General features: G+C 38.7%; 1 protein-coding gene and 2 long non-coding RNA genes across 8 annotated transcripts in view; 2 read left to right on the top strand and 1 right to left on the bottom strand.

Moving 5' to 3' along the window:
* Positions 1 to 1,883: 1,883 nt before the first annotated feature.
* Positions 1,884 to 8,370, top strand: LOC126867171 (uncharacterized). 2 transcript variants are annotated; one of them, XR_007690159.1, is made up of 3 exons: positions 1,906 to 6,003; positions 6,831 to 7,057; positions 7,128 to 8,370. It is a non-coding gene; the product is annotated as an uncharacterized LOC126867171 (long non-coding RNA). The 2 variants fall into 2 exon arrangements; XR_007690158.1 differs by having other exon boundaries at positions 1,884 to 7,057.
* Positions 8,371 to 11,111: 2,741 nt separating this feature from the next.
* LOC126867152 (tumor protein D54) overlaps positions 11,112 to 27,583 on the bottom strand; it is a 22,808-nt gene continuing 6,336 nt past the window's right edge. The window contains exons 1-6 of one of the 5 annotated variants that reach the window (XR_007690154.1): positions 23,184 to 23,824; positions 19,710 to 19,840; positions 18,873 to 19,021; positions 16,646 to 16,751; positions 15,234 to 15,396; positions 11,112 to 14,177 (exon numbers count right to left, since the gene is read on the bottom strand). Coding sequence is in view for 4 of the 5 variants with exons in the window: in XM_050621375.1 (XP_050477332.1) it covers positions 14,049 to 14,177; positions 15,234 to 15,396; positions 16,646 to 16,705; positions 18,873 to 19,021; positions 19,710 to 19,840; positions 23,184 to 23,655 (1,104 nt within the window). In the remaining variant the exon portion in view is untranslated. Of the gene's footprint in view, positions 14,178 to 15,233; positions 15,397 to 16,645; positions 16,752 to 18,872; positions 19,022 to 19,709; positions 19,841 to 22,089; positions 22,464 to 23,183; positions 23,825 to 27,583 lie in introns of those variants that run through there. The other 4 variants (XM_050621375.1, XM_050621377.1, XM_050621378.1 and 1 more) reach the window with 4 other exon arrangements.
* LOC126867176 (uncharacterized) overlaps positions 24,548 to 27,583 on the top strand; it is a 5,457-nt gene continuing 2,421 nt past the window's right edge. The window contains exons 1-2 of the long non-coding RNA XR_007690165.1: positions 24,548 to 24,923; positions 25,005 to 27,583. The exon at positions 25,005 to 27,583 is cut by the window's right edge and continues 2,421 nt beyond it. This is a non-coding gene — a long non-coding RNA (uncharacterized LOC126867176). The remainder of the gene's footprint in view (positions 24,924 to 25,004) is intronic.

The raw sequence follows: 27,583 nt of genomic DNA on the forward strand, positions 1-27,583 counted from the left end.
TATCAGGAAGGTAGGAAAAATATATGACAGGTTATAGAGGTAAAATGGTTTGTACAGGACATTTGTTGCACGAAGATAAAAGGTTTATTACCTTTTAATGAAATCACCAGGCTATAAATCTAAATTACCCATTAAAAAACATGGCAATAATATATTTTACTATTTGCTACGTGCACTACCACATACACTCGCTATTTAGATATCATTAGTCGTCTTAACGTTACAATCGCTTTTAATCTGATTTAATGGACATACTAATCGCAGTGGAAAATTTTCCATTGTCCGGCAAATTTTATCATCCTATCAGCTGTATAATAGTTTGCAGTCTTTTTGCAGTACACTGACGCAGTAGCAAAAAGTACAATTACACTTTTTTTTTTGTTTTTTTTAATGGAACCCTACAATTTTTCTTTCGTAAATTCAATTTATTAAATCGATTCCCCGTATCATCCTGCGTACAAAAGATAATAATAGGCTTCTGATGTAGAAATGAACTTTCAAAGAAGCAAAGGTCAGCTGACTAACGGATACCGTACAACGTATTTAGAGAAACGACTATTGCGTTGGCGTTTACGATAAATAACGATGTCGTGAGAAGCAGATATCCAACAACGTTGCTGCAGAATTTTATAAAAGCACGATTTTTTTATCTAATCATTCGTTTGGACAGGTGGTTATACGAAGCTTCGTATGATTTCAGCGACGATCTATCTTTATAATTTGCTAAATTACCGAGCAACCTAATTTTCTAAATATCCAGTGCATTGACAATTAAAGGATTCTCCTGTTCGCAATAATCGATATTTTGCGAGAGACGTATACATTCTAAGGTAACTTTGGTTTCAAGATTATCGTAAAGTACACACGAACCGCTTACGAAATTTAATTACTTGCGAGTAATTATAAACGCTTAGAAAATTAGTACTTCTCCTTGCCATTCTCGTTTTACAATTATTCAATTTTCGTTTCCTTTTTCGCAACCAGCTTAATAACCACTTTCATAATGTTTCACGAGACCGACCATAAAAGATTTACATTTATTCTATATAATTTGAATGAATATTTCACGAAACTTTCTATTAATTACAGCAACAATAGCCTACTCATAAATCGATATTAGAATTACAAATCTACGAGTTCTCATTGCCTAAGGTAAATAGAATAATAAATTCAAAAAAGCTGAAAATTTATTCACGATCATTCGTATGACGGTAATTCTTTTTTCAAGTTCTTTCTTCGAGATATTCTATGCTATAAGATCTGAAACTATACTAGATCGACGAAAAATCTTCACCTTCCGAACAAATAAAATATCGATATAGAAAAAGCTAGATTATTCCATCTAAGATTACTGGCACGACTAAAATATTAACGCGACAATTAATAAAATATTTCTAACAAATTTCTATTATTTTTCAAAATATTTTATCCTACGCAAGCTGAACAAGCGTTCGCGGAGACCTGCGAGGTTGCGAAACCTAGTTAATTTTCACGAAATTTACCTATCATTCGAACAATTTCCCGTTACACGCCGCGTTTCACGGTGGCTATGACTTTTACGAACTCTTACGGACATAAAGAAAAACCGTGATTTTTAGAAAATTTACCACGCCGTTTACGATCGTCGCTGTTTCGCAAACGACACTGTGCAAGAATTTCAACCAAGTTTTATGAATTCGAGCGCAACTTTCGAGGAATTCCCCGTCGTGCTTTTACGATTCCACGATCGATTCGATCGGACATTTTTACGAACTAACGTGAAATGTACATGATTTTCAAAAAATTTATTCCTCGTCTTACTCTCTATATCGCGATCATTCGCGAAGCTTTTATGGTTTCATACAGCAGACAATTTACGGCTCTGTTGAAATATACGTCGTAATCTTGCTATTATTTTTGCGTAATTTCATACCAACGATCAGTTGTTTAAATTATTAACCAATCAAGAAAAAAAATAAAGATCTTCAAACATATTTTTTCGCATTCACGTGGCATTTTTCCAGTTAGTGGTTTCCAGTTAGGCGGTTAGAACGGTCGGTTTCTGCAAAAACAACGTCCACTCTCTTTGCATCTTCGTTCGCGGTTGGAAAATTAGACCAACAAACACAGTGTATTTTCAATTTTTCCTCGCACTTTCCTCCGACTCTTAGCCTAAAGCCTTGCAAAGTCGATCGACGAACGGAGTTTCGAAATGTTCAGGATCACGTTCGTACGTGTTTCGCGAATCGTTCAGACTTCCGGCTATCACGCCGTACATATATGGAAGGCAATCTTCTCGAAGAATCGTTCGGAAAAGTTGCTTCTGTTGCAAAGGACGTCGCTCTATTTGTGGTCATTCCTCTTGCGGTCGCGGAAAACTGGTAGCGGTTGTGGTTAAGCGGACGATTTGACGGATACTGCGAGACAATGTTATTCGCAGCGGCTTCGCTTGTGGTCATGAGATTAGTGTGCAACTTACACACAGGTTTTGGAATTGTTTCTCTTCGGATTGACTTTATGCGGGTAGATTTAGTTTCGTCGGGAATCAGCCTAAGTGACTCGTAGATTGCCAGTGTCGGTGGCATTCGTGGGTTTCGAGGTGCGTTTCGTGTGCCAAACGTTCAAGTACATTTTTCTTCTCGATTATTTCGTTCCACGTACAAACATTTCGACTTTGTAGTTACGTATAATTCCACTAAATATGGAATTCTACTAAATTCAGATTGATTTAGTCGATTGTTAGTTGTTGTTAATGAGTGTTAGTTGATGTTAGTTGTTGATAGTCAGATTGTTATTAGCCGAAATAAAAATTTGGAGATTATTCCGCATTTGTGCTGCTTCAATGTACATGTATGCATTTTGTAGAGCTTCGGCGTATTTAAAAGTCGTCTTTCTATTATACAAGAAAAGATAGAGATCACAGAGATCAAATTTAGTTCGGTTTGGAGAACACTGTGGCGGAAGATAAATTTTAATGGAAAATCCTGTACGCAATTCACAAAATCCTCTATATAAATACGAACCTTAGGTATCATTTCCTATACATTTATCTCGTAAGGGCGGGGGAAAGTCTTTCGTATCACTTTTTTCCCACGAAGTCTATCGTGTCATTTCCAAACGATATTCTACGTGGAATAGAAATTTCGCAGATTGATAGCGAATGTCCCTTCTTTCTCCAGTTTCCTTCTCCTTTGCTCACGCTATTATTCAGTAGTTATAAATCTTCTTCAAACACTGACATCCTCTGCCAACTTCCTTTGCACGCACCTGCCTCGATCTACCCAAGATTTATCACCGCGCCTATCACTGTTTCAACCACTAACAGCCTTTCACGACGGCAAATTACCCTAATCTGATCCACATTCGCAAGTGGAACATCGGCGACCAGCAACGAAAAGTCTATCGTTCGAATCCTCGAACATAGCAAATTTTATCTCGCGCGTAATGGAACCGGTCCGTTTTATCGGTTATTGATAATTTACCGCCTTGCAGTTATCAAGTCGCAATTTCGCGGCGTTTCATCGCCAGCCAACAGAACCAACTAGTTGGTCTAGCCGAGAGACGTATGGAGATTAAAATTTTCAGAACGATTTCCTTTCCGGGCTATGTATCTTCGCGTTTCTGCCGGTCGCTTGCACCGTTTCGCTAGTTTCCGGAAAAAAAGAAGGGAAAATGTTCCACAATCGACCGAGCAGGTATCGTTTTCTCGCAGGTGCGCGCGATGGTATCGTAGATCGGTGCTCGTAACTTTGTCAGAAACTGCCTATCGAGAATAACAGAAGGCAACTCGGTGGCCTTTGAAGCATAGTTGCAGGTGAGATTTCCATTGATCTTGTAGCTGCCTGCTGCTACGTTTCACCGGTATCATTAGTCAGTTTTATGGACTAAATCGTGACAGAGAGGAAACCGGTACGGCCGTGGCACTTTGGTCCGGAGATCGCGACCGATCGCCATAGGAATTCGACCAGCCAGCGATTTACTGTTTCTCATCGCGAAATATTATCAATAGCGTTCTACACGCCGACCGTTCTTTACCGATTCGTTCGGATAATGTCAAGGTAATTGCTGATCGAAGGATAGGCATCGTTCGCTCTCTAGCTTCTTCCTTTCCATCGCCTTTGCCTCGCAACGATTATCCTTATCCTCTTCGAGATAACGCGTGAACGATAATTAACTGTGGCGCGTACGTTTCCGTATAGTTGACATTTTCAATGGTCCGAGTACCAAAATGGTCGGCATTTGGAATTTAATCGATAAATTAGAACGATTATGAAATCCACTCGACATCGACATCTGTCAACGAGAAATGGCTGGAAATGGCGACGAAAGACGAGAAAATTCCAGGAAAGGATGTATCAACGTCATCATCGGAGCATCGTTTATGATATTCGCTGAAACCAGACTGCTCTCAACTCAGATCCACGTTTCTTCGATCCACGTTACATCCAGTAGCCGAACGTTAATGTAGCAGAGTTCCTGCTAAGTTTTCTCGTTGATCGAGTGGCTGACATTATCGAGGGGTGATGTGGTAATTCGCCGAGCCTGCTATTAATGACGCGTAGCCAATTTACCATTGCAGGCTGCCATGACGATTGCAAGGTGACCAGTGACGTCGAGGTCCGTTACTTTCGTTCTAACGATATCTCGTTGCACTAACGACAGGAAATTCTTCCCATCTTTTCTTCCAGTCTATGGGAGGGAAGACGCGCTTCGCGTCATCCACGATGAATTAGTCAACTGGCAAGAACGTGTTGCTGGCTGATTGCTGCCTCGGTTAGCGGCGAGATAACTCTCTCGTTGTCAGCGTGTTATCGACTTGTAATTCGACGGTGGTCTGTTAACGCGATCGGTCTTCGCTTCGCTGTGTTTTCCAACTTATCTTTCCCAGAACTCGAATCTTTTCTACCGTCGCTTTTCATCAGAAAAATCGCGAAAAAATAGGAAAACAGACACCTATGCTCCGCCGTATAATCTTTTACTTTTATCCTCGTACGCACTCCGACAACAATTCCAAGAATTAATTAGCAAACAGGTAGTCACAAGGTCTAAATAACCACGACACCATGCGTGTGGTCGTACCAAGAGTACAACCATAGTAAAACCCGAAGAAAGCGGATCCATCGCTGTTAAACGCACGTTACCATCGAAACCAAAAATTGGATGTTTCCTACGAAGCTAACAACACCGATGGAAATTAACGAGGCAGCACCAACGACCAGAGGATAACATCTGAATTCCGAAATGGGAATTGCTATCGAGCGATCGACGAATCGATGACAGTTGCGAATCGACGTCGCACGTTCTGCGAATCTCTACGAATTTTCTGAAAAGCGAAGCGTCGTTTCTCGCGAGTCTGATCCGTCCACCAGTTCGACAACGTCGTACAGCGACTTAGCGAACGTTGCTTTAGCAAATTTCAAAAGTAAAAAGAGATACAAGAGCGGTAATTGAAAAGGAAAAGAAAAGAAACATCGAGACAAGGAGAAATCGTACAACGAAAGAAACTATCACGATTTCACGATGAAGTCGATGTCCATGTGCCGAGTGGGAGTTCCAGGAAAGCCCCCGACGTATAAATATTCTAATTAAGCGCATAATTAGCGAACAGCGATGAATTATCGTAAACGGCGGCCAAACGTATTTTCATACGTTATCGCGGCAACAATATCTTGTCCCGATATCTCTTTATCGCTTTAATTAAGCCGAACTACTTGGAACACGCCTGTCGCAAAACGTACAGCCGCTGACTCGATCATAGCAACTCGCTTAATTGACTCATTCTTGACTATCGCCACTAGGAACACAGTTGCGATCGAACGTTATTCGATTTGGCTGGCTAGATATCTGATAACCACGTCTGTTCGTGCATTTGCAAGTTTGTAAGGTTTAAACGAAGGCCATTCGGAGAGAACATTATCTCGTTGTTTAAAGGTTAAGCAAAATAGCGAAGAGGGAAGTGAAAATGCAACTTGTGTGGTATTAATGGAGAGCGTAAATTTTAATTGGAATTAATGTGGCTGCAAGGTATTTCTATCGTTATTTTTCCTTTTCCTTCTCTATTTTTTTTTTTTTTTTTTCTTTGGTGCGTGAAACCTGGCTCGATGAGAATTATTGCGCAGGTGTCTTTGGAAAATCTGTTTCGTAACGCTGGCGATTTCAGTATAACGAAAAATGATAGCAGTCAGCGTATTTTCGCGTTAAGTTGTTTCCACATCGAGTTTCTTTCTTTATTCTCAAGTATTCGCAATTGTATTTATAAGAGAAGCTATTTCCAATTATATCTAAAATGTTAAATACAAGTATTGTTTGTGAATTGTCCTCTTTTAAATATTCGGTACATTTTGCGTCTTATTCGATAATTTACAATTACCATATGTCGTGCGAGTCGATGAACTTTGTTCGTTACGAACAAGCTTTCAAAATCTCTTGAAGTTAGTTGCGGTATTATCTTTCGTTTGTACGACGTATCCACACCGTACCCTTTGTCGCGAATTCTAAGTGTGACACGAGCAACGACTCTAATTATTCAGGAATGAAAACTGTCCGCAATGGCCCGACTCATGACATTTCAAACAGCATAAAATGAAGTACGAGCGAGCAGTCTTATGTAAAATTCATCGATATCGTTCGATGCGCACCAAATATTTTAACCTCGTTAAAGTTTACTGTTTAGAAAACGAGATGCTCAAATTCTTTCCGTACGCTTTATGAATAATCGCTGGTAGAACAACGTGTAAACTTCGCCGATAGTATCAGAACTAAATCAGAACGAGCATCGTGCGTTTATAAATTGTTACATTAAAAAAAAAAATGCTTTAGTCTAACAGTTTCGACGCTAATTCGATTAACAGGTTGACTGCAGCTCGAATTTTCTGTATTTTATTTTGCCAGCCGCGACACATCGAAGTATATTGTACCACAACGTTTCAAGTAGTAGCAGCAGCAGCAGCAGCAGCAGCAGCTTGAAAGAGGAATAAGGCAGAAACAGAAGAGAAACGCGTGCAATGGACGGCGCTCCAATTAATGGGCCGGTCCAAGGCGGTCTCAGAAAAAAACGTCATCGAGTTCTATTTACGAGGTAGATCGATAGCAGGCTACGGCTAATCGGCGTGTGCTCGTGATTAAGTCTCGTTCCTCTTTCTTTATAGCTGTTCTTTAAAATCGCGTTAGTCGAAGCCCGTGGCACGGACACCATTGACGGCAACCATACGCTTCTTGGGGCCTGATATGATGAGAGCCGCCTTATAAGGGTTACAACCGGTGTTTAAAGTCACCAGCGGCGCGGCTTTCACCAATTTAAAGTCAGATTGCGACCCACCCGGCTTCTAATCGCCTCTCATCTATACACACAGAGAATCGTACGGCCGTAATCGATCCGCCGATTTCGCCTTGTAGCCGAGAAGACGACTGTGATTCGTTGCTTTGCTATTGTGTCGTTCTAATTGGCCTGGTTCTTTAATCAGATCGATCCTTTTAATTAACTCGTTGTTGGGACGCTTACAGAGAACGAGCTGAAAGTAACGAATAAAAGGCGAAAGCCTCGGAATTCCTGCCTTTGGATACGAACGATTTATGTATTTTAGAAGCCATTGACGAATGTCCATAGTTCAAGAGAAGAGAACGAATCTACACGTTAGAAGAAATAAGAAGCTTCGTACGAACATACGTGACAGATGCGATTAACCTTGCGAATTTGAACAAAAATGTCTAATCTGTCGGCTGGGAAAATCTAGAAACATCAAGAGGAAAATAATCGAGACACGCGATATATATTGTGCAATTTCGGTCGTTCGATCACGAAAAATTTGATTATCCGATTTCTCGGTGATTAAGCGGTTCAAGGTCCTATTGTACATTCATTGGCAGGAGAAAGAAAAGTATCGAAGAACGTGGTGAAATCTCGGAACGATGCATTCGCCCCGGTTGGTCCCGGAATTTTTCAACGACATCCGCGGCCCATTGTGGTTGACTAATATACCGCTACAGCGCGTTAACCTTCCAAAGGTAGGAGGAAGGTGCGCCACACCCCCGTCTCTCTTTCGCCGTGAACCACGAGAGCAACGAGAGATACAGCAACAATGGCCTCCGTAGATGGAAGATTGCACGGAAAGGTGCAACGTTCACGTGCAAAGGTCGCCACGGTTGAATCGGGTAAACGAGGATAATGTCGTGGCCCGACTATCATAGGTGAATTTTATTGCCGTGAAAAAGAAGGCTTGCCGCATCTTAGACGCGTCTGCATGCGAGATCTGCTCGGACCGTGAGCCTATTGTCCGCGAATAGAAAGAAAGTCTTTCGTGCAACGCTGGGATCTAAATCGGTCGAGAACGTTGTGTGCGAATTGCGAGGTCGTTTTTCTTTTCCCTTTTTTTTTTTATTTTTTTTTTTTTTTTTTTTCGTTCTGTTTCAGATCGTCTGGATTGTTTCGTACATTTTTGCTACACTTTGTTGTAGAGTGAGAGTTGCACAGAATTAATTTCCTTCGATTGGAATGTACACAGGTGCATACGAATGTTCAACGGTTTCTATGTGGATAATAAACGAAAGCCATTCAGACTTTTCGCAACTTGTCGAATTAAATTGTTGCAAGAATGTATGAAAAATTTCAAACGCGACAGTACACCGTACTAAAGCTGCTCTGTAAACGTGATGGAAAAGTAAAGAAATGTGATGTTTGAGACGTGATATTTACACACAAGTCGGTATAACGTTATACTTAGAGCCGCGTAGCAAAGTTTAATCGATGTAAATTAAATCGTAACCGAATATACGAAATTTCACGTAGCGGAATTACTTACAATTCGCCTATTCGATCTAAAAGTGCAATCTTAGTATCCATATACGAAACGATAGATCGTAATATATACGTGTAGTTATTCGCATTATTTCACTCTCTTTCGTAACGTGCCCAAACTGTGTACAAATGCAATATGGGACGCGTTACCTTACGCGTTTACGGGACAACATCCTTAAGGATTATTAATGCGTACCATCGTTTACGCCAAATAAAAATCCAAGAGGTTCGTGAGAACGTAACATTTTCAGCAACTCTAATAACGTATTTTAACATTGCTATCCTCTTCTACTTCTTCTTCTTCTTTGGCTAATTCTCGACACGTTGAAGAGATTACAATAAGGAGAGAGAGAGAGAGAGAGAGAGAAAAGAAAGAAAGAAGAAATATTGTTAATTGTTCCTTGAAATAAACTGTGAAGGATGTTAACGACTTGAATAAGCAATGGAGGCTGAAGCGAATTTCCTCTCGGCACAGAATCGATTCCCGCCAACTGCGATTCATCAACGACAATCGTTACTCGTGATTCGCTTAATCGTAAGCATAATTATATCGTTACCGCGTGATTCAACGACGACAGACGTTGAGAGAGCCGTCGCGCCGATTTGTTCACGTCGAATAATACTCAAGGTACCGTTGTATTATAAAACGATCCCTTCCAATTACGCTGCACTGCGTTCTTAATTTAACGTTACACCCCCATGTGTTTATAGATATATACATATGTTATAGATAAATATATATATATATATATATGTATCATCTTTTTCTCTCACACCCTATACCTTAGTTAATACGAAGCCTAATCTTAAAGGACAACGGAGAACTTCGATACTGTTGGCCGTTGTCGAGATGGCAAACCCAATTCCAAGGTTACCATGGCAACGAGATATATCTGTTACGAGATACTTTCAATATAAATAATTAATTAAACGAATAAACTAAATAATACTCAAACGGGGCTGCACGGTGCCTGATGAAAAGAAAGCGACAGGCCAAGCTCGCGCTTTGTTACTCATAAATGGATTCTTCTTTCTCATTGAATTATATGGTAATTAAACGAAGATCAAGGAAAGAAAGGAACTTTAATAAAGAATCTCGACTATATGTATATAGGAAACTGTACGTGTTGGCCTATCCAGTACAAAAGACAGATCGTTATAATATTATAGATCACAGATTATTGTGTTATGTGAATAATTACATTTTATGTTGTTAACGAAGTCGTAATATATATATACACACACACACACATACACACATGTTTCTATACGTATACAGATACATATACAGATATGTATGCATTTAACGTTAACACAGCTCTCTCTCTCTCTTCTTTTTTTTTAAATTTCTTTTCTCTATCTTTCCCTGCTCCATCTCGTCTTACTCTTGTCTCTTTCTCTGTTTCTTACCTTTCTACTTGTTTGCTCTCGCCATGCAGCTGGAGAAGACTACTTGTAGAGGATCGTTTTTGTTTTGTACTTAAGCGTGCTCGTACGCACCCGAACTATGTTTTGTACCACGTGAAGAATGGCAATAAAGTAGTTGACCAATTCCTTTTTTTAATGCTGCGTGTATGTATCTTCCCAACTGATCCTTATCGTGAAGTACCATCCATCCAGGCACTCCACGTCGTCCCCATGCATACTCCATGTTACTAGAAAGCATCAGATTTGCAGGTAATATTTTTCACTTGAGTCAGGCATATTGTCGGTCATACAAAAATTGGAGATTAATATACTTGGGTATTAAGGATAAACGCTTAACTATGATAATTTCATTTAATAGTTATTATTAAATAGTATTGTCAGAAATACTATTCAAAGGAAATCGATTGAAATCAAGGACTTCTTTCTTGTTGAAGTCTGTTTCTGCACGAGCTGCAGTACGATACACAAGCTTAAACTCACGAACGTGGATAAACGTGTGCTAGGAAATTCCTAGCCGTATTGCTTTCCATCTTTTTTTACTTCTTCTTTTGATATAAAAGGTTTCGTAAAAGACGTAAATAAAAAGAAAGAATTGCGTTACAGTTTAATATAAACCAGAACTCGTACTTTTAAAAGTACTTGAAAAGTAGCTCCAAAGAAATTTCACTTCACTCGGAATACCGTTTACTGCTGCCGAGCGAATTTGATACGCACGTGCGCGTATTCAAGTTACATTTCATTTTTACATTTTCTGTCTAAAATATGCGACTTCTTGTTTAGATATCATTAAAGACCATGATAAGTAAGAAATCCCAGTAATTCGTTTCTTGCGCTTCGGGTATCTGAAATTTACTAAGGAATGAATTTACAAAAACAAGGTTTATTTGAAAATAAATATATAAGACGATGGTTAAGATAGTCTATAAAGTGGTCCATTTATTATAAGCAGGAAACTGGAACACTCGAAAGTAGAGTAGTTTCCACAAATTGTTTCTTATATTAGGACGGTAATCTTAAAATATCATACAAAGTACATATATACTTAAACAATATGCAAGATTATTCCAATGACACACTGTATCATGTAACACAAAAAAGAAACTCTGAAACATTCTACATTCTGTATAAAGGGGAAAAAAATCAATCATAAAACAAAGAATTATTTCTAATTTCTATTAATAATCACACAGTGCCAATGTATAATGAATTACGTAGAAAATGATTGTCAAATATATAATAATATTCCGTGGAATAATCTTAATCTAAATGAACAATCTTATCTAATTAACTAGAAATCGTAGAGACCCTACTGAAACTAGCAAAAGAAAGGGAAACTGCAGAAATTTTCATAAAAAATATATTATTAAATTGCCATTATAAGTACGAATAAGTTCCATATAATTAAGAAGCACACATAGATTTTTAATATGTAACAAACGTTTAGTCACGCCCTGTACTATGGGTGAAAAATCGCTCTTCACGTGTAGCATTTTTCAAAATAATTTATTCTCCAATATGAACAAGTAGATCGTGTAGCAGGTTGTCGATGACGATACGAGCGCAGATCTTACGACACATTCGCAGGGATTAGATCCAGTTTCAATGACATATAGAGTTCGTTAAATAGGCAGAAAATGCTTTATGTATACGCATTTATAATATCTGTGTCCGACTTCTTAAATTAACGAATTTCTTAAACAAGCAAACGCGCTCTGGTCATCGCGCGTCCGCGCCACATAATTTCATTCTAGAGCTTAGTAAAAAATATTCTTCGCTTTCCTAGACAATTTGCAATTAGATCGGTCTTACACGTGTTTCTTTAAAAGTCGTCCTTAAGGCTCAATGATCACGGAACACGGGAAGCCTCGCTGTACCATTGACTACCGTACCAAGCCATCCTTATAATCCTCATAAACTCTTCAAGGCAAAAACAATTCTTTTTAAATATAGTGTAACGCATAACTCGCCTTCCCATCGATTGGTTCTATAAAACTCTTTTTCGTTGTATATCTTTAAATACCTGTTTCGAATTTTTAAAGACTTTCGAAGATTTATAATAGAAAAGTTAACATCCATCATAACGACAATTATTACGGAGCAACGAATAAAAATTATTGAATATTATTTTCAAAATCGACGCTCCATTGTTCTAACGCTATTTTAAAGAGATGCCAGGTACATTTTCATTCAATGGGTGTGTCAATTATCAGAATAGCAGATTTTAGGGCAGTAGAAACTCAAGATTTGAACATCAATAAGAATTGCATTCTGTAAAGATTACAGTTTGGTGTAATGTTATGTCGCAAAAAGAAATCAGGTCGTATTCTTTTCTCTTTTTTTTTTTTTTTTTTTTTGTAATACTTGTACTTGCTTCTACATTGCAATTTTTTTCAAAAGTCTGAAATAAGAATTTAAAAAAGAATTAAGCTCTTAAATGGGAAGGAAAGTGACTTATCGACCATTCTCTATATGTTCAAGCATAGTGCTGAAGAATTTGATTCATTGCGAACATGTATAACAGTATCGCGTTTATTAATTCTCACAACGATAAGATTTCGATTTTGAACGAAATTACATGGTCGTAATAGCCGTAACAGCTTCGTTATTTAAGATCGTTATTTAGTCTCGCTTAAATGCAACGAGTTATAAAATGTTTCATAACGTAATTATAAGGACATTTATCAACGTACAAAGATAGATACCTATTCAGAAATATTTTCGGGAATATTTGAGATGAATCGAATAATTGTGAAACAATGGCGGCCACCTGTGTCCCGCGTAAAGTAATCCTGGAAACTCTACAAATGTTACTGCACGAATTCGAATTATTTTCAAATAGACTGCACGATACAGATCGATCATTTTCTATCACACGAAAATAGATAGTATTGTCGAAGCACGAGTCTTATCGAAGAAGATTGCTAGTCAGAATTCGTATGTCATAGGAATACATCGAGGTATCGTTTCTGATGTTAAGATTATCGATATCCGGAAAGGGACGAGAACGCCACCAGAGTAAAATATCTATTCAAAGCGTGTGTGCCTACTTTCACGAATTCGTGGTGCAAAAACAGGTTGAACCGCTAAACGTTAAGGTACGTATCCAACGATATATTATATTATACGTTATTAAAATCGCTGTAGTGCAAATAAGTTCGATAAAGTAAAGAAATCAATTGCCATCTTCTTGAGTAACATGTTCCCGATACGAAGAAACGCAAACTATTGATACAACGCTGATAAGCTTGTCACCGTAAAAGGATCAATTAACACAGAGATCCTGCATGTTCTTTAAACAACAAAAAAGAAAAAGGAGAAACAAAATAAAAGAAACGTCACATGTTAAAAATCAACAAGATTTCTCCACGCATTTCTAAAAATCAATCCGTAAAAAAAAAAAAAAAAAAATAAACAAAAATAATCACTAAAGAAAAGAAAGGATCACAAATTAGCTTTTCTGTTCTCAACAGGGCATATCGTGCAACTTATTAAATCACGAAGAAACATCAAGTTGCTTCCAACAACGTCCACTGTCCTACACAGCTTTGTGCACGCAAGGAAACATCCAAAATACACAAATTGTTCGAATCGTTGCATCATACCGATCGATATCCGCGAAGCCAACTCATTTTCCACGACTGACTTGACTTTTTTTTTTTTACTTTTTTGTTTCGTTTTAATAGACGTTCGATTACGTAGACGACATCGCATAGCCCTGATTAATAGCAATACGCAGTGGAAAGTGATAGTTTGTAGCATAGGGCGAAACACCGGCATCGTGGATCGACGCGTCAGCATGTTACGCAGAGAAGAGGCAGAAATCGATGTAAACTCGAGATGCCCAACTCTAAGACAGAAGTTTGTCTTCCGGAATGGTCGGGCTGGTAGCTGTTGGCGCCGAGCGTAACGATTCCGTGTCTCGAAGCATCTCATTGAAGCTTTGCATTGAGCTGGATCTTGAAGGCACGACTTTCGTCTGAAACATAACGTACGATATTAACTATCTTCGGCGTCGGTTTTCAAAAGCTACAAAACAGCTATCCCCAAATCTCTGTTGACCCTGTTCTATTAATCCGTTACATACGAAACAGCCGGATTTCTTTCTTTCACTAACCTCTGTCATCCGATCCGCATTTGTTCTTCGTTCTCGCATCTTCACCCGCTCTTTCATCAATGCAAAATTCCACATATTCATACGCACACACGACGCCGTTCATCCTTACACGCACTCGCGTACTATGTTTCTTTTCTCTCGTTTAACGCAAATCAGTGTTAACATTATTCATAAAATACGTCAACGTGGTCCTATTAAATTAAACAATTGTCAACTAACTAAGAACAGCCAGTCTAAAAATAAAATATTTCGAAGCCTAAGAGGATCACGATGCACAAGTTGAAAAGGACAAGTTGAATACACGTAAATTAAAACGAACACAAAGAATGAAATTTCACACAGCGAAATTATTCACGATTCGTCTATTAAGTCTAAAAGCGTAATCCTGGTATCCAAAGACGAAACGAGTCAACTTGTTCGCATTATTTCATTCTCTTTCGTAATATGCTCAAATTACGTATAAATCCGATATAGGACACGCGTTATTTTATTATTAAGATCTTTAAGAAGTATCAACGCGTACGATCTTTTACGTAGAATAAAAATCCAAGAGGTTCATGAGAACGTAACATTTACAGGGGGCTCTAATAACGTATCTTAATTAACATCGGGTCTTAGCTATCTTCTTCCGATCATTGTGGACGCGTTAAGGAAACTAAGAGGGTCACGGCCCGCAGTTTAACAAGCCAGGCTTTACAAGTTTTGTGTTATCATTTTTTAAACGAAACTTGGTGGAGCTATGTGTCGCTGTCTACGGATAAAACGACAAAAAAGATCTTGCCAAGATTAGGAAACGCTCGAAATTCGCATAAAAATCAACAATCTAGAAATGGGCCGAAGAAACGCGACAGGTTTAAAGAAAGCTCTTCTAAAAGGTTAAAAAAGAAACGGAAAATTCTTTCAATCGTCGGTAACAACCTTCATGTTCTCGTAGGCAGATCCAACTCGTTCCTCTAGGGAACGGAAGCTGTCGGAGTTACGCATCTGGCCGAGCTTCATGGATAATCCACTTCCGAAGCCGCCAAGAATGCTGGTCGTCTTCTCAGCCGTGGTCTTGAATACAGACTCTGTCTTCTGGAATCTGTGGAAGGAGGAAAATGATAAATATTCATTTTACGCGGAACTTGTTCTGTCCAGGCAAGGTCGCGTTGTCCGTGGTCACAGATGCTTTTGCTCGGGACTTCGATAATGACTCAAGCTCGATGTATATGTCATGCATTTTACTTTCACACACACGGCAAGCTCCGCAATCTCGTAACCACACATTTACATCGCGTTATTCACAAGCACTCCGTGCTCATCGTTAGATTGCCATCATTAGAAAAGCTTATGCTTCTCTGCTATCGTTACTTCTACGCAAGCGGCTAACAAAAGACGCTGTTTCGTGGCAACCCGAGGTCGATACACCGACTTTCTATCTTGGACACTAATTAGCTTAGCGGTGCGTGCCTTTCTATTTTTCTATCTGATTATTTCTCGAGCCTCTGTACGTACTTCGTTTCGTCCACGTTAGAGCAATTAGAACAACCTGAAGCATTGTGAATTTTGCGCGAGTGGCGTGACAACGTGCAAGGGAACATCGTGGCAAGGGGAAGTTATGTCTAATACGTATAAATCGCGTTAATATCGTGATCCAAAATTTCTCTCGGACACAACCCTCAAATGGTGCGGCGCGATCAGGTCGCTCGCAAACGTAACGTATGTCCTTCCACGTTCAGCGCGTTGTACTTCTCGTTGATTGCTTTTGGTACTCTTGCGATGCAGAACGAATGGAGGATTACAGGAGCCACAGGTTTTATTCATCTCACGGAGGAACGATTTTGAAATTCGAGATATCGATCGATCTCATGTTAGTAATTTCTCTTTCATCGTTTAATTTTCCTATTGAAATATGTGGCAACAACTGTTTACCAGTGTCTCGGACGTTTTAGAAATATCGCTCGTCGTTACATTATATCGTTGATTTGTTACGAAACTACGTTTATCAGCTGTTTCTAAAAAGCTCGTATCTTTGAGTTTAACAAGATCTTCATCCGAGTTATGTAATCACGTAATTTTCTACGATATAATAATATCGATGTAAGCACGTTTTCCCTGTGTGTTCCTTAATTGTTAACGGGACTATTTCTCGATCAATTATCTATTTATTGCTCGTTTATCGACGATCTGACTCGCGCTACACCAGTCGAGGATTCTAAGGAAGAAAAAAGAAGAAAAGAAAAGAAAGGAAAGAAGAAAAGAAGCTTATTTTAGTCGAAGACGATTACGGTTAACAGTCGATGGAAGAAATGTTGGATCTGAAAGGATAACACGATTGCTTGTGTACTTACAAAGTGTTCTCGGTGACCGCCTTGCTGAACTGACCGAGTTTCTCGCCGACGTTCTGATAACTGAATGAGAACCCAACCAAAAGTCAAAGAAAAGTGTTCTACATGTCTGAAGAGCAGAAGTAGCAGAAAATAAACGAAAAAGGTACGGAGGGCTGGCAGCCGTCACCTTACGCGCAATTAAAAAATCAACTTTCATTAGACGAGTGCGGATATCCATGTAGTCCGGATAAAATCGAGAAAGTAGAATAAAATTTATTCGTCTGACGTTTTGTTTTTGAGAAAATGAAATTCGGAAGATTCCAGAGCAATCTTTAACTAAACACGTTTGCAACTTCATTTTCTCAACAACGAAGTCTGCCATAGAAAAATTTCATTTTACGTTCCTGACTTATTCCCCCGTGTTTACTTATTCCTATTAATTACTCGCTCGTGCCCAGTTGGTAATCAGTCGAGTTCGCGTTAATCGATTAAACAAACAGTGAAATTCGATTTTATCGGATACGGAAGCTCGTATGAGAAAATTTAATTCTATTCTTTTCCTATTATTTCGAATTTGTTTGCTTCCATAGAATTAACATCGTTGTCGACTGTACTACGATTACATACTGGCACTCCCTGTATTCTATTACATTTCTATCATACCCAACTATGACACTTCGTCACGATGATATAAGAATCCAGAATCGAACCCGCCCCGTTTCTTTCAATCCGTTTGAAACCTGTCAGATACAATGACAATTCTGTCTATCCGCACACATCTAACTGTAAGTCGTTGATACACGTGTAACTGTACAAAAACTTACGTATTATGCATGCGTTTCGTCTATCGCGGTATCTTTACAGGTGATTTAAAAACCTGTCGAACGAAATAACAAAATGGGATCTCTCAACAACGGACATCTACTTAAATTGCGCGACAATTGAGAATGCTTTACGAAGAGACAAACGAACCGTTCATTTGCCAAATTCGATCAACATGGCGAAACAAAAATTAACAGAGAAAATTGACGAAGTTATAAAGATAGTTTGGCGGTGAAATTTTAAAGATTTCGTAGGGTAAAGTTGATCGTTTTGGCCCGTGAACGGCACGAATACTACGCATCGATTCCGATAAGGACGAAGTTACAGCAACCTCGACGTCATTTCTAGTAGCGACAAGCTTTCATAGCTCTAGCTCGAACCGCACAAATTGTTCGCGTGTGGCATTCGTAACTGTGCTTGAAGTCTCAGGCATCAGCAGCATGCGGTAAAACGAAATTAACCTGTTAACAGAACAGCTACAGTATAATTAAACCGTAACTGCTACGTAAATTGGAAATTATACATTGGCTCTCTCTTCGATAGAATTTTCAGTTACCCTAACAAAAAGTTGAATCCTTTGTACTGTAGCGGCGTTGTCACAGCAGCGTTCATTGATATAGTATTAAAAAGTTTCGCTTTGTTTAACGATTTAAAAAAAAAAAAAAAACGGGAAAGAGAAGTAGGTCGCTGTGTAAATACGTTCAAAGATATTCATAATATTTTTCTTACGAGAACGAAGCTTTCGATTTTAAAAAGGAAGTTTCACTTTGTTCGATTTTCACAGGTAAACGCATAGAAGAGGAAGAATAGAAGGTTGCTATGTAAAAAAAGAATACATAGACATTTATAATATTTTTCTTTCGAAGCAGCAGCTTTTCGTTTCAAAGAACTTCATTGAAAAAGTACGCTGAATTAATCGTATCGTAAAAATTGTCAGACTACAAAGAAAAAATGACAAGCGTAAAGAAAGCGAAGAAGAGTATTATATAAATCAATTCACAGACGTTTATAGTGTTTCCTTCTTTTCTTCTGAAAATGAAGCTTTTGATTTCAAAGAGTCACGAAGCGTATTGATTTAATATCCAGGGAAGCACAACCGTAATGTAATTCGTACGAAGGAAATAGAGAATTTTCTAGCTAAATAATTTATCCGTCGCGAATATTCTTTCATTCAATCGTCGAGAGATAAATGACTAGCTCTGTTCGATTAACAGGTCGAAACAAGTATCTCATTTAGCGAAATTAAATAACATAATCGAGTATCAATTAAATACGTAACGATGAAATGGTTGAATAGATCATGCTGCTGACAAGCCTGCGCGTGACAGCGCTGGCAAAAACCCAGCCAGAGACTCCGTTCGTGCAAAATGAGGGTGAAAGATAAAGAAAGAAGTACGTGCTTCTGCAGGACTGAATAAAAACGTACACTTGACTCTCCTTAACGTTTTTCAAGCCCTGATTCATGTCGTCGGTGATCTCTTTCCAAACGCTGATGCCCAGCTTCCTCTTCAGCTCTTGAGAGACTCTGATCTTGTTCGCCAACACGTGCCTCAGGGTTTGAATCTCCTCTTCCACCTACGACACGCGGCTTCTTCAGCTTCTTCGCGAAATAGTTAATCGTTCATGCTCGAGTTTCTCTTTTGCGCTGAGACTTTTCGGTAATTAAGCGTAAAATATCCGAGAAAACTATATCGAATGTATATATTATTTGCAGTTTATAAAGGGAATTGAGCTATGTGAATATTAATCCGCCATAATCGATAAAAGTGACGTTTTTATTCGTAAAATTATTGTATTTAATAATTGCAAAAACGTTTGCGTCTATTGAGAATTATTTTTCCAATGAGCAAGGGAATTAAAGATTCAAGGCAAATGTTCTCTAACGAAATATACTAAATAGTAGTAGCCATAGTTATGTGGAGGATGTCTAAAAGGTTGAATAAAAATATAGCTACAATTTTTTTATAAATTTACATAACCATCGTAGCTCGATAGCATGATCGTTTTATTTGAAATACAAGTGCGTATATTTACGTTGTAATTAATAATTTTCCAAAATCCATCTTCTATCTTTGAAAACGTGTTTGAAAAAATACAACTAGTTGAAGAAGAATAAGGACCTTGAGTATGTATAGGATAAAACTGTCTTCGCGGAATTAATTGAAATAGATCTTGTAGCCGGTGAATTTCTTGCTGGTCATATTTCACAATTCTAGCTATTTCAGTGCTTTAAACGGAATGAAAAAGCGTGGCGAGTACGTACCTTGGCCAGTTCCGCGCTCCATTCCTCCTTTTGGCGATTCTGTTCTTCCAGAGAGAGTCCTTGCAGCTCGTTCACTACGTTATCTGACGTTGGCGAGATGTAATCGGCCGAGTGAAGAGTCGCGTCTTCTCCTGAAACCCCCGAAAAGCATTAGAGAAAACGGTTTCGTTGCATGAACGTTAAAAATTATACATAAAATATCCAAAATAAGCTTAGATTCCATAATGGTAAAGGCGTGGAACAGTAAACACCAAAAGCGTTGTTTAACAATTATTTAAACAATTCTGTCCGAAGTCAGCTCTGTACGGTAGAATATAAACTTTGAACGAGTGAATTCAGTCGATAGAAATTTGGTAAATTAAGTAGTTGCGAAATTTCGTTCGTCTAAATAAAACTGTACATGCTATGTATGCAACTGGACAAGTCAAAAAGACAAGTCGTATCAGTATCGTTCGTATTCGATTTAATTCATTGCTCGATTTTATTACGAATAATCGGTCCAAATCGAGGAATCGGTCAACGTGATCAGACTCACGGATATCATAAAAATAGGACGTAAAAAGTTACGCAAGTGTACGACCGCCGTAATCGAAGGCGAATGGATCATTGCCATTTTATTGATCGTGTTACGATTAGTCATAGCCTCTCGAATCGCAGATGCTGGTCTCTTCTTACATAGAGAGTTAGTTACATTGTTGTTATGTTAGCTGTTGCAGTAGTCTGTTTACGTTAGTTATGACTTTTCATGAAATCATCGTGTCAGATTTTTACGTTTTCTGATATTGATATTTTTAGAATCTAGCTTTTCCTGGCACAACTGTATCTAATCTTGTGTATCTATCGATAATTGTTTGACAGGATAAAGATAAAGCGAAAGAAAAGCGTCTAAAAAGGCTCGTATTATATTTAAACAGGAAGTTAATATAAAATACGCGCCACTAATGATATCAAGAGATATACATATATATATATATGCACGGCTTTCCGGTTTACGTAAACGATTGCACCAAATTAAAAATGTTCAATTAACGAAAAGGAAATCCGGAAATTCCGCGCAATAACATCGCGAAACTCTGCATTTCACGTGAGAAATAATTTACGCTGGGTGAAAGTAATAAAACGGCCGTGAAAATCCGTGAAATCGGCGGATAAAGCAGTTTTTCTACGTTTTCACTGATAGCACGACGATAGTAATTTTACCGTCTCTAATCTGTGATTTATATGATTTTTCAACGATTGTAAAATGACGCGAACCTGAGATAATTATAAGTTGACACGTGCTCTTTCTTGTGGCAAAAGGTCATAGTCTTCTTTACAAGACAGATAATAAAATAAAGCATGTATAAGGTGAAGTTGCTATTTGCAGCAACAACGAAAAAACAAGACCTCGCAGTCATTAATAATGCCAATAACGCTTCAATAATGATGCTTAGTAAGAAAGATTCGCAGTCGGTTATAAAATTTATTTTAAAATGTTCCTGACTTTTATTTCGTAGTAGCGATCTGGTGAAACTACGTACGTAAAAGTGTTAATCTCTGTGATAATTAGTCACCGTGAAAGACAAACTTCGCGTAAAGCGTGCAAAATTTGTGGCAACAATCTTCACGATTCCTTGAAAACCAATAAAACGTCTTTCTGCTGGTACAAGAGAAGCGGTTTCAAAGATATTTCGATGTCTGAATTTTAGGCTGCGAAGATAAGAAACGGATTAGATAAGCGGCTCGTCTTGTTATATATAAACACACGATTTTTCTACGAGACACGAAGCCCGACGTTAAGGGATTAATATTCAAGAAGCAGCGCTTATTTACGCGATGAGACGCGTGAAGTGTAACAAACAAGCAAGTAGCTTCGAAAATGTCGATAATATCGGAAAGCATTATTTTCAGAAGAATCGAATATTTAGGAACGCGTCACAGATTTCAGGACATATTTTTCGATTAAAGTTTCAGAAATATATCACGAGCCGAATCGGTGAATTTCTTACATAAAATTACAAATTTCATCGTATAAATTTCACGTCAACTCTATTTAAAAATAGTTCTTCGTGCTATTAATGTTTTCCTAACCATACACAGATAGAAATAAAAAATAGATTCATCGACTATCGAAATAATAGCTTCGAAAGCTAAAAATACAATCAACCTACGAGTACGCGTTGCGTTTCATCGCAAATCTTCATTGATACAGCACTCGCAACATAAAAATATAAATTTTCCGCCGAAAAGATACAAGCTCGACATTGCTTCGTTTCTCCAATGTTTTCTTACGACGGAACAAGTGCACGAGGGAAATTTATCGCGACAGTAACATCCTTTGCCTCTAAATAAAATACAAAAGTAGTTTCTTGTCATTACCAAAATGGTAGCGTAACGTTACCCTGGTGTACCGTTGCCCGTCGGTATTCCGTGGAAGCAATACCACGAAGCGTTGATATAGTTCTCACTTTCATATCTTGCAACATCGTTCTACTTTTTATGGCCGTTTATATATGCATCTACCGGTTCCAATCCACAATTCGCGCAAGAGCGATAAATATCCCCGTGAAACAACAGCTTGGAGCCGGCCCCGAAAAAATATTTTACTTCGAACTTCAATCGGACGTCTAAAACACGCATAAGCTATAAATCTGCAACGAATACGTGTATTTAAAGCAATACTTTAGTCCAGCTGGGAATTTTCAACGCAAGCGCATCGCGTGACCGCCATCTATCTACACACGATCTAAACGAGCTCGATCTCGACCGTAAATAACGCAATTATGTACAACACTCGTAAATTTATAGGGCGCCGGATCTCATAATCGAAACACACATATCCAACGAGGCGATGTGATCGACGTATCGATCGATCTGTTGTTGTTAAAAATAACGATAAATAATAACGAACTGTTTTACCGAATACGAGGAACAAAACGTTCGAGAGAAGAACCGGTACAAGATACGATATTATGTACTTCGCTTTGGAATAATTTGTAGAGGTTTATGTGTAGAGGGCGGTTGGTCGGTAAGGTTTAATGGACGAGATTGCTCGTTGTTGAAACCATCGAATATATTTAAAATGATAAATTAGTATACAGATAATGCTCGCAAAGACGCTCGTACTAACCGATTCGCTAAGACAGTGTATAAGTCGTAAAATAAGACCGCTAGTGACTCGTTAATTAAATCGCTGATAATTCGTTGATAACTGATCGACAGTCAGTTGACTGTAATTCCTTTCCTTGCGATCGCGTCCGTTTATTTATAGTGGTCGGGGGAGAACCGGAAAATTCGAATTCGTCTACGTTTGACGGTTATATGTAGCGGCGACATTGTTTTGCCCGGAGTTTATTTGTTCTTACGTTACTTATAACCTAATGGTCTCGATACTTCGAGGCAAAACAACAACGTGATTTGAATTGTTCTCTAAATCGTGTGCCGCTACAAATTTATACGTCGGACTGTACCATTCTCGCGAATTATATGCTGCACCTTTTACCAACTCGAGGAACTTCTTGTAATTTTGGCTGTTGCTGATCTTGGCCAGATACGGCTTCGAGAAGTCCTGGAATATCACTCGAACTGATTTCCTCTTTTTCTTTCCGTGACCAGTGGCGCCGTCCTCGCCGTCAGGCGTCAAAAACTGCGTCTCCACCGATAGATTCGCATCGTCAACCACGATCTCGTCTATATCACCGTTCGAGTCCCGCCAGCAATGGACAATAATTTCGTCCGCATCGTCGCTCAGCTCGTCTATGTCGTCGAAGCTGGGAGTTGCAGTTAAATTCGAATAATAAACGTCTTCCTCGTACTCCAGCGACTCCAACTCGTGTTCGTTTTCACTCGAGCAATCCTGTTCACCGTGGCCCGTACACACTCTCGATCTCGTACTTTGTTTCGAAGAACCTCGGCGATCTTCGACTTTAGCCTGGTCCTGTTTAACGTCCGGCATATCGGTTTTCATGTCAGCGGAGTTACTCGTTTTTCTTTCTTCTCGAGGTATCGAAGCGAAAATTTAATTATCATTCGATTCGTTCACTTGCTTATCTCTTTATTTATTCAATATCGATCGAATCACGTTAGACTAGTTGACAGCAAGGTTCGTAGAATAAACGGACGAATGAAACGCGAAACAGCCACTTTTGACCAGTTCGTTCGACCGAGATTTAACGTTGCAAATAGAAAACTCCCACGACATTGCGAAATTGTCAAACGTTTTTATGTCTAATTATCCTTTGCATCGGAGATCGTTGATAAAATGCTTGTCATGTCGAATGAAACGTCCTCTTACTGGATATCGCGTCTTTGTTCCTTCGCTACCGGTAAAACGACTTCCTTCTAAAAACTGTTTACCGTAACCGCGCCAGTCCCGCTAATAAAACCATTTGCACAATTTATCCGTAGATCACACCACAGCGATTATCCCCGTAACGATCTACGAATTAAACTAAAGTTTTTCGTCGGAAGCGCTGGTCTCACTTTCGTGAACAGCACGGTGACCAATCACGCGTCTCGCGCGTAAACAATTTTGGTTGAAGTTAGGTGTCGCACACATCGAAAATTGCCGCGAAAAAACTTCACCTCTTAAATCCAGGGTTTTCCATTCGAGTAACGATTAACGACGATTCGCTAAAACTTTTTTGCCAACGATCCGAACGACCACGTGCGTCGATCGCCGCATGCAGACGACGATCACAGCTGGCACGATCACGCTTCGTTTTCCCGACGCGAACAGATCGCGAGTTTCGAATTTGACCAACCACGGCGCTAGTATCACCCGGCCACGTATCCACGAAGGAAAGAAATCGCGGCCAGTTATTTACCTGTTCCTCTTTCGAGAAGGTGAAAGAGGAAGGGACCTAGGGTCCCCACCATTTCCTACTTGGTAGTCCCTCCGTCTTTCCTTGCAACTGATGTTGTCTCGCGTGGCGAAATAAAATCTTTCTCGTTCGTCAATTTCCATTTCTACTTCGAATTGGTGACGATATTCGTCCTAAACTTGGCATTTAAAGATTTAACGAACGTTCATGATACATAATCCTCTTTCAAGCTCGCCATATGCGACGCGGAATATGCCCAGAATCAACGATTAAACAGCAATAACGCTCGCTTTTATGTTCATTGACTCGTTTCTAGGTATTTCGCGCACCAGGAGAAGATGACTTTTGCTACGAATTCGATAAATCGATTCGATTATTTTCCTCTCACCAACTTCACGTTGTGCAACATCGCGTAAGTAAATTCGATTGGCATCGAAAGGTAAAAGGACGGTGTCCGTTAGTCTTTAAGATAAAATAATTTTTGTACTTTTAGCGCGTGATAATGCGCATACACGCTTCTCAAGGATCTTGATCGAGGATAAAAAAGATGGATTGGGGATAAAGGAAAAAAATACGCGTCTGTTCCTACCAAGGATCTCGTTGGATGAGGATGACGGAACGGAATCTTCAACGGTTCGATGACCCTGCTCGGATATTGAATTTCCTCTTGCGGTATATAAAAATACGGATGAAAAGTGGCGTTAAAAGGAACTACCGGTTTGAGAGAGCTTTTTCGGTTATATAAAATTTTTATAGTACTGATAGCATCGATAGCGAGTGAAAGTCAATTACGCTTATGTAACAATTCTTTCTTTTTTTACTATAAAAAAATGTTCTCAAAGTTATTAATTTTAGATCCTGTAGGAAACGTTCGTGTTACATTAAAATGTAAAATTTCAATGCGGAGTTATTTTCGTTTAGAGCTTACTCGTTATAAAGTGCAGTATTGAGTAGGTTGCGCGCGGTAAAAATGTGCAATGTAACAGAAGAGACAGAATCAGTTCTAAAGTAGCGTTAATTTAGTGCTGGAAAAATAATCTACATCGTAGACAGGAAGTATTTCACCAGAATTCTTACAATGAATTTTCCAATTCATTTTCAATTAAATTCCATTTGAAAACTAGATGTCACCGCCAGCGAAGAATTGCGCGTATCAAATTGCAACACGACGTTCGATCCACCGACAATTTGTTAAAAATTCATATACCTAAAGAGCCATCAACCTTCCCATAAAATAACAAACAGAGTAAAAAGAAATGATCAATTCTGAATAAACATGCAATATATTGAATTATATAGATATAATAGCGTTTAAAGGTCTTTAACACGCTAGCTATAAAAACAGGACAAAGAACAAATAGGAAGCGTGACAAATAGGGATATAACACGTATTTTCAATACCGAGAACTCGGAACGAAGTTTGATAGGACGGGATCTACGTGGAACCGGTTCATCCGCTTCTTTCGTTTCGATGTAGTTCTAAACGTGACCCTCTCTCGGTAACAGGAACCTCAAGGTTAACGGCTGGTTGTCGTAATAATGCACGGATGAAGTGACCGATCGTTTGGAAATATTAAAAATTCCATTGCCGTTCTACGATCGTGTAATTATTATTTCGCTACAGATATCGAACAGCGATAGGTGTCGAACGAATCCTGCTTTCCATTCCTGCAAACGTGATTTATCGAAGTGGGTCGCAGAGTAGATTCGATATAGTGACCCAAGTCCTGCTTTTGTGTAATTGAGTTTAGTATAGATTAGCGGATGCAATAAACCTTAACGATCAAAGACAGCTTACGCCTATCTTTCGATATTTTAATATCGTGACAAACAATTTCTAGAAAAATGGCTAGATCAATATGTACATGTTTTTCTTCTGATGTTAAACAAATATTTATTTTATATTCGGAAAGGGATAGCTTTCTCGTAATACAAAATATATATTCCCTGTATATTCGTAAAAGATGATAGTTTCCTAATGTGGAATATAATACTGCGTGTATATTTATACATTAAAAGAAGAATTGAATCCCTTTCTAACGTCGTATGAATATGTGTTCGATATTTCGCGCCAGCAGGGTAGCTGCAAAGTTAAACTTATTTTTATCTTAATAACGAGGAGCGTCTCCTGTTCTCCAGCGGAACGTTTCCTTATTTCACTATCGAAACGCAGAAGGTAGAACGAATACTTGGGATTTTTCGCGAAGCAACGAATCAGTTCGAGGACCTTACGTGCCTTCAAGTCGACCGAAACACGCGATGTCGGAATTACGGTGGGCAGGCCCGACGTTAGTTCAAGTAAAGATCGATAAAACTGCTGTGCTAAGTATTCGCGATACTAACAGCTTGCCGTCCAAGTCAAAGTGGCAAGTGAACTTTCTCAACGGTCTGAAGTTACGCTTTATAAGTTTCGCTTTGGCCGGTATCGATGCTGCGACCATCTTTTAATAAATTGCTCGTCGAGCGAATTTCGCTCAACCAGGCTTCGGACAATTCAGCTAACGTGAAAGCGGAATGAAAAAGAAAGACAAAAAGATAAAAGATGAAAGTGGAATTCGAGGTGTAATTTGCGCCGATGAGTACGCTTTCTAAGCGAGGAGATCGTTTGACGTATTAGCTATTGAATCGAAAACGCGGGAATTCGGGCGGCTAGAGAATTATGGTCTTATTAAGAAAAATGGAACTTTTTTTAGAAACGTGAAATTAATTCTACCTCGTTAGAAAATCGAGAATATTCTCGCATCTAGCGAATCGGCTGCGATGAAAATTTTGCCATTTATTAAACGTTGTAAAAAAGTACTAAAATACTTTGGATATTTTTCTACGATATATTATTCTACAATATTTATATTATTGTGTGCGTTGTATTATGCGCTGTGTATTTCTGTCACTTTAAATTGCTCACAAATGCACGAAAATCCGCTGCTTAGTGATGAAAGTATGAATGCTGGTTGCAGAAATTCTCTTCGATAACATTTGATGCGAGGAAATTAGTTCGATTATTATTCCTACATATTTAAATGTCAGGTAAAGTTTTTTAAACTTCTCCTATGAAATGTAATGTATATGTAC

This window comes from Bombus huntii, chromosome 6 (genome assembly GCF_024542735.1).
Source record: "Bombus huntii isolate Logan2020A chromosome 6, iyBomHunt1.1, whole genome shotgun sequence".
NCBI lineage: Eukaryota > Metazoa > Arthropoda > Insecta > Hymenoptera > Apidae > Bombus > Bombus huntii.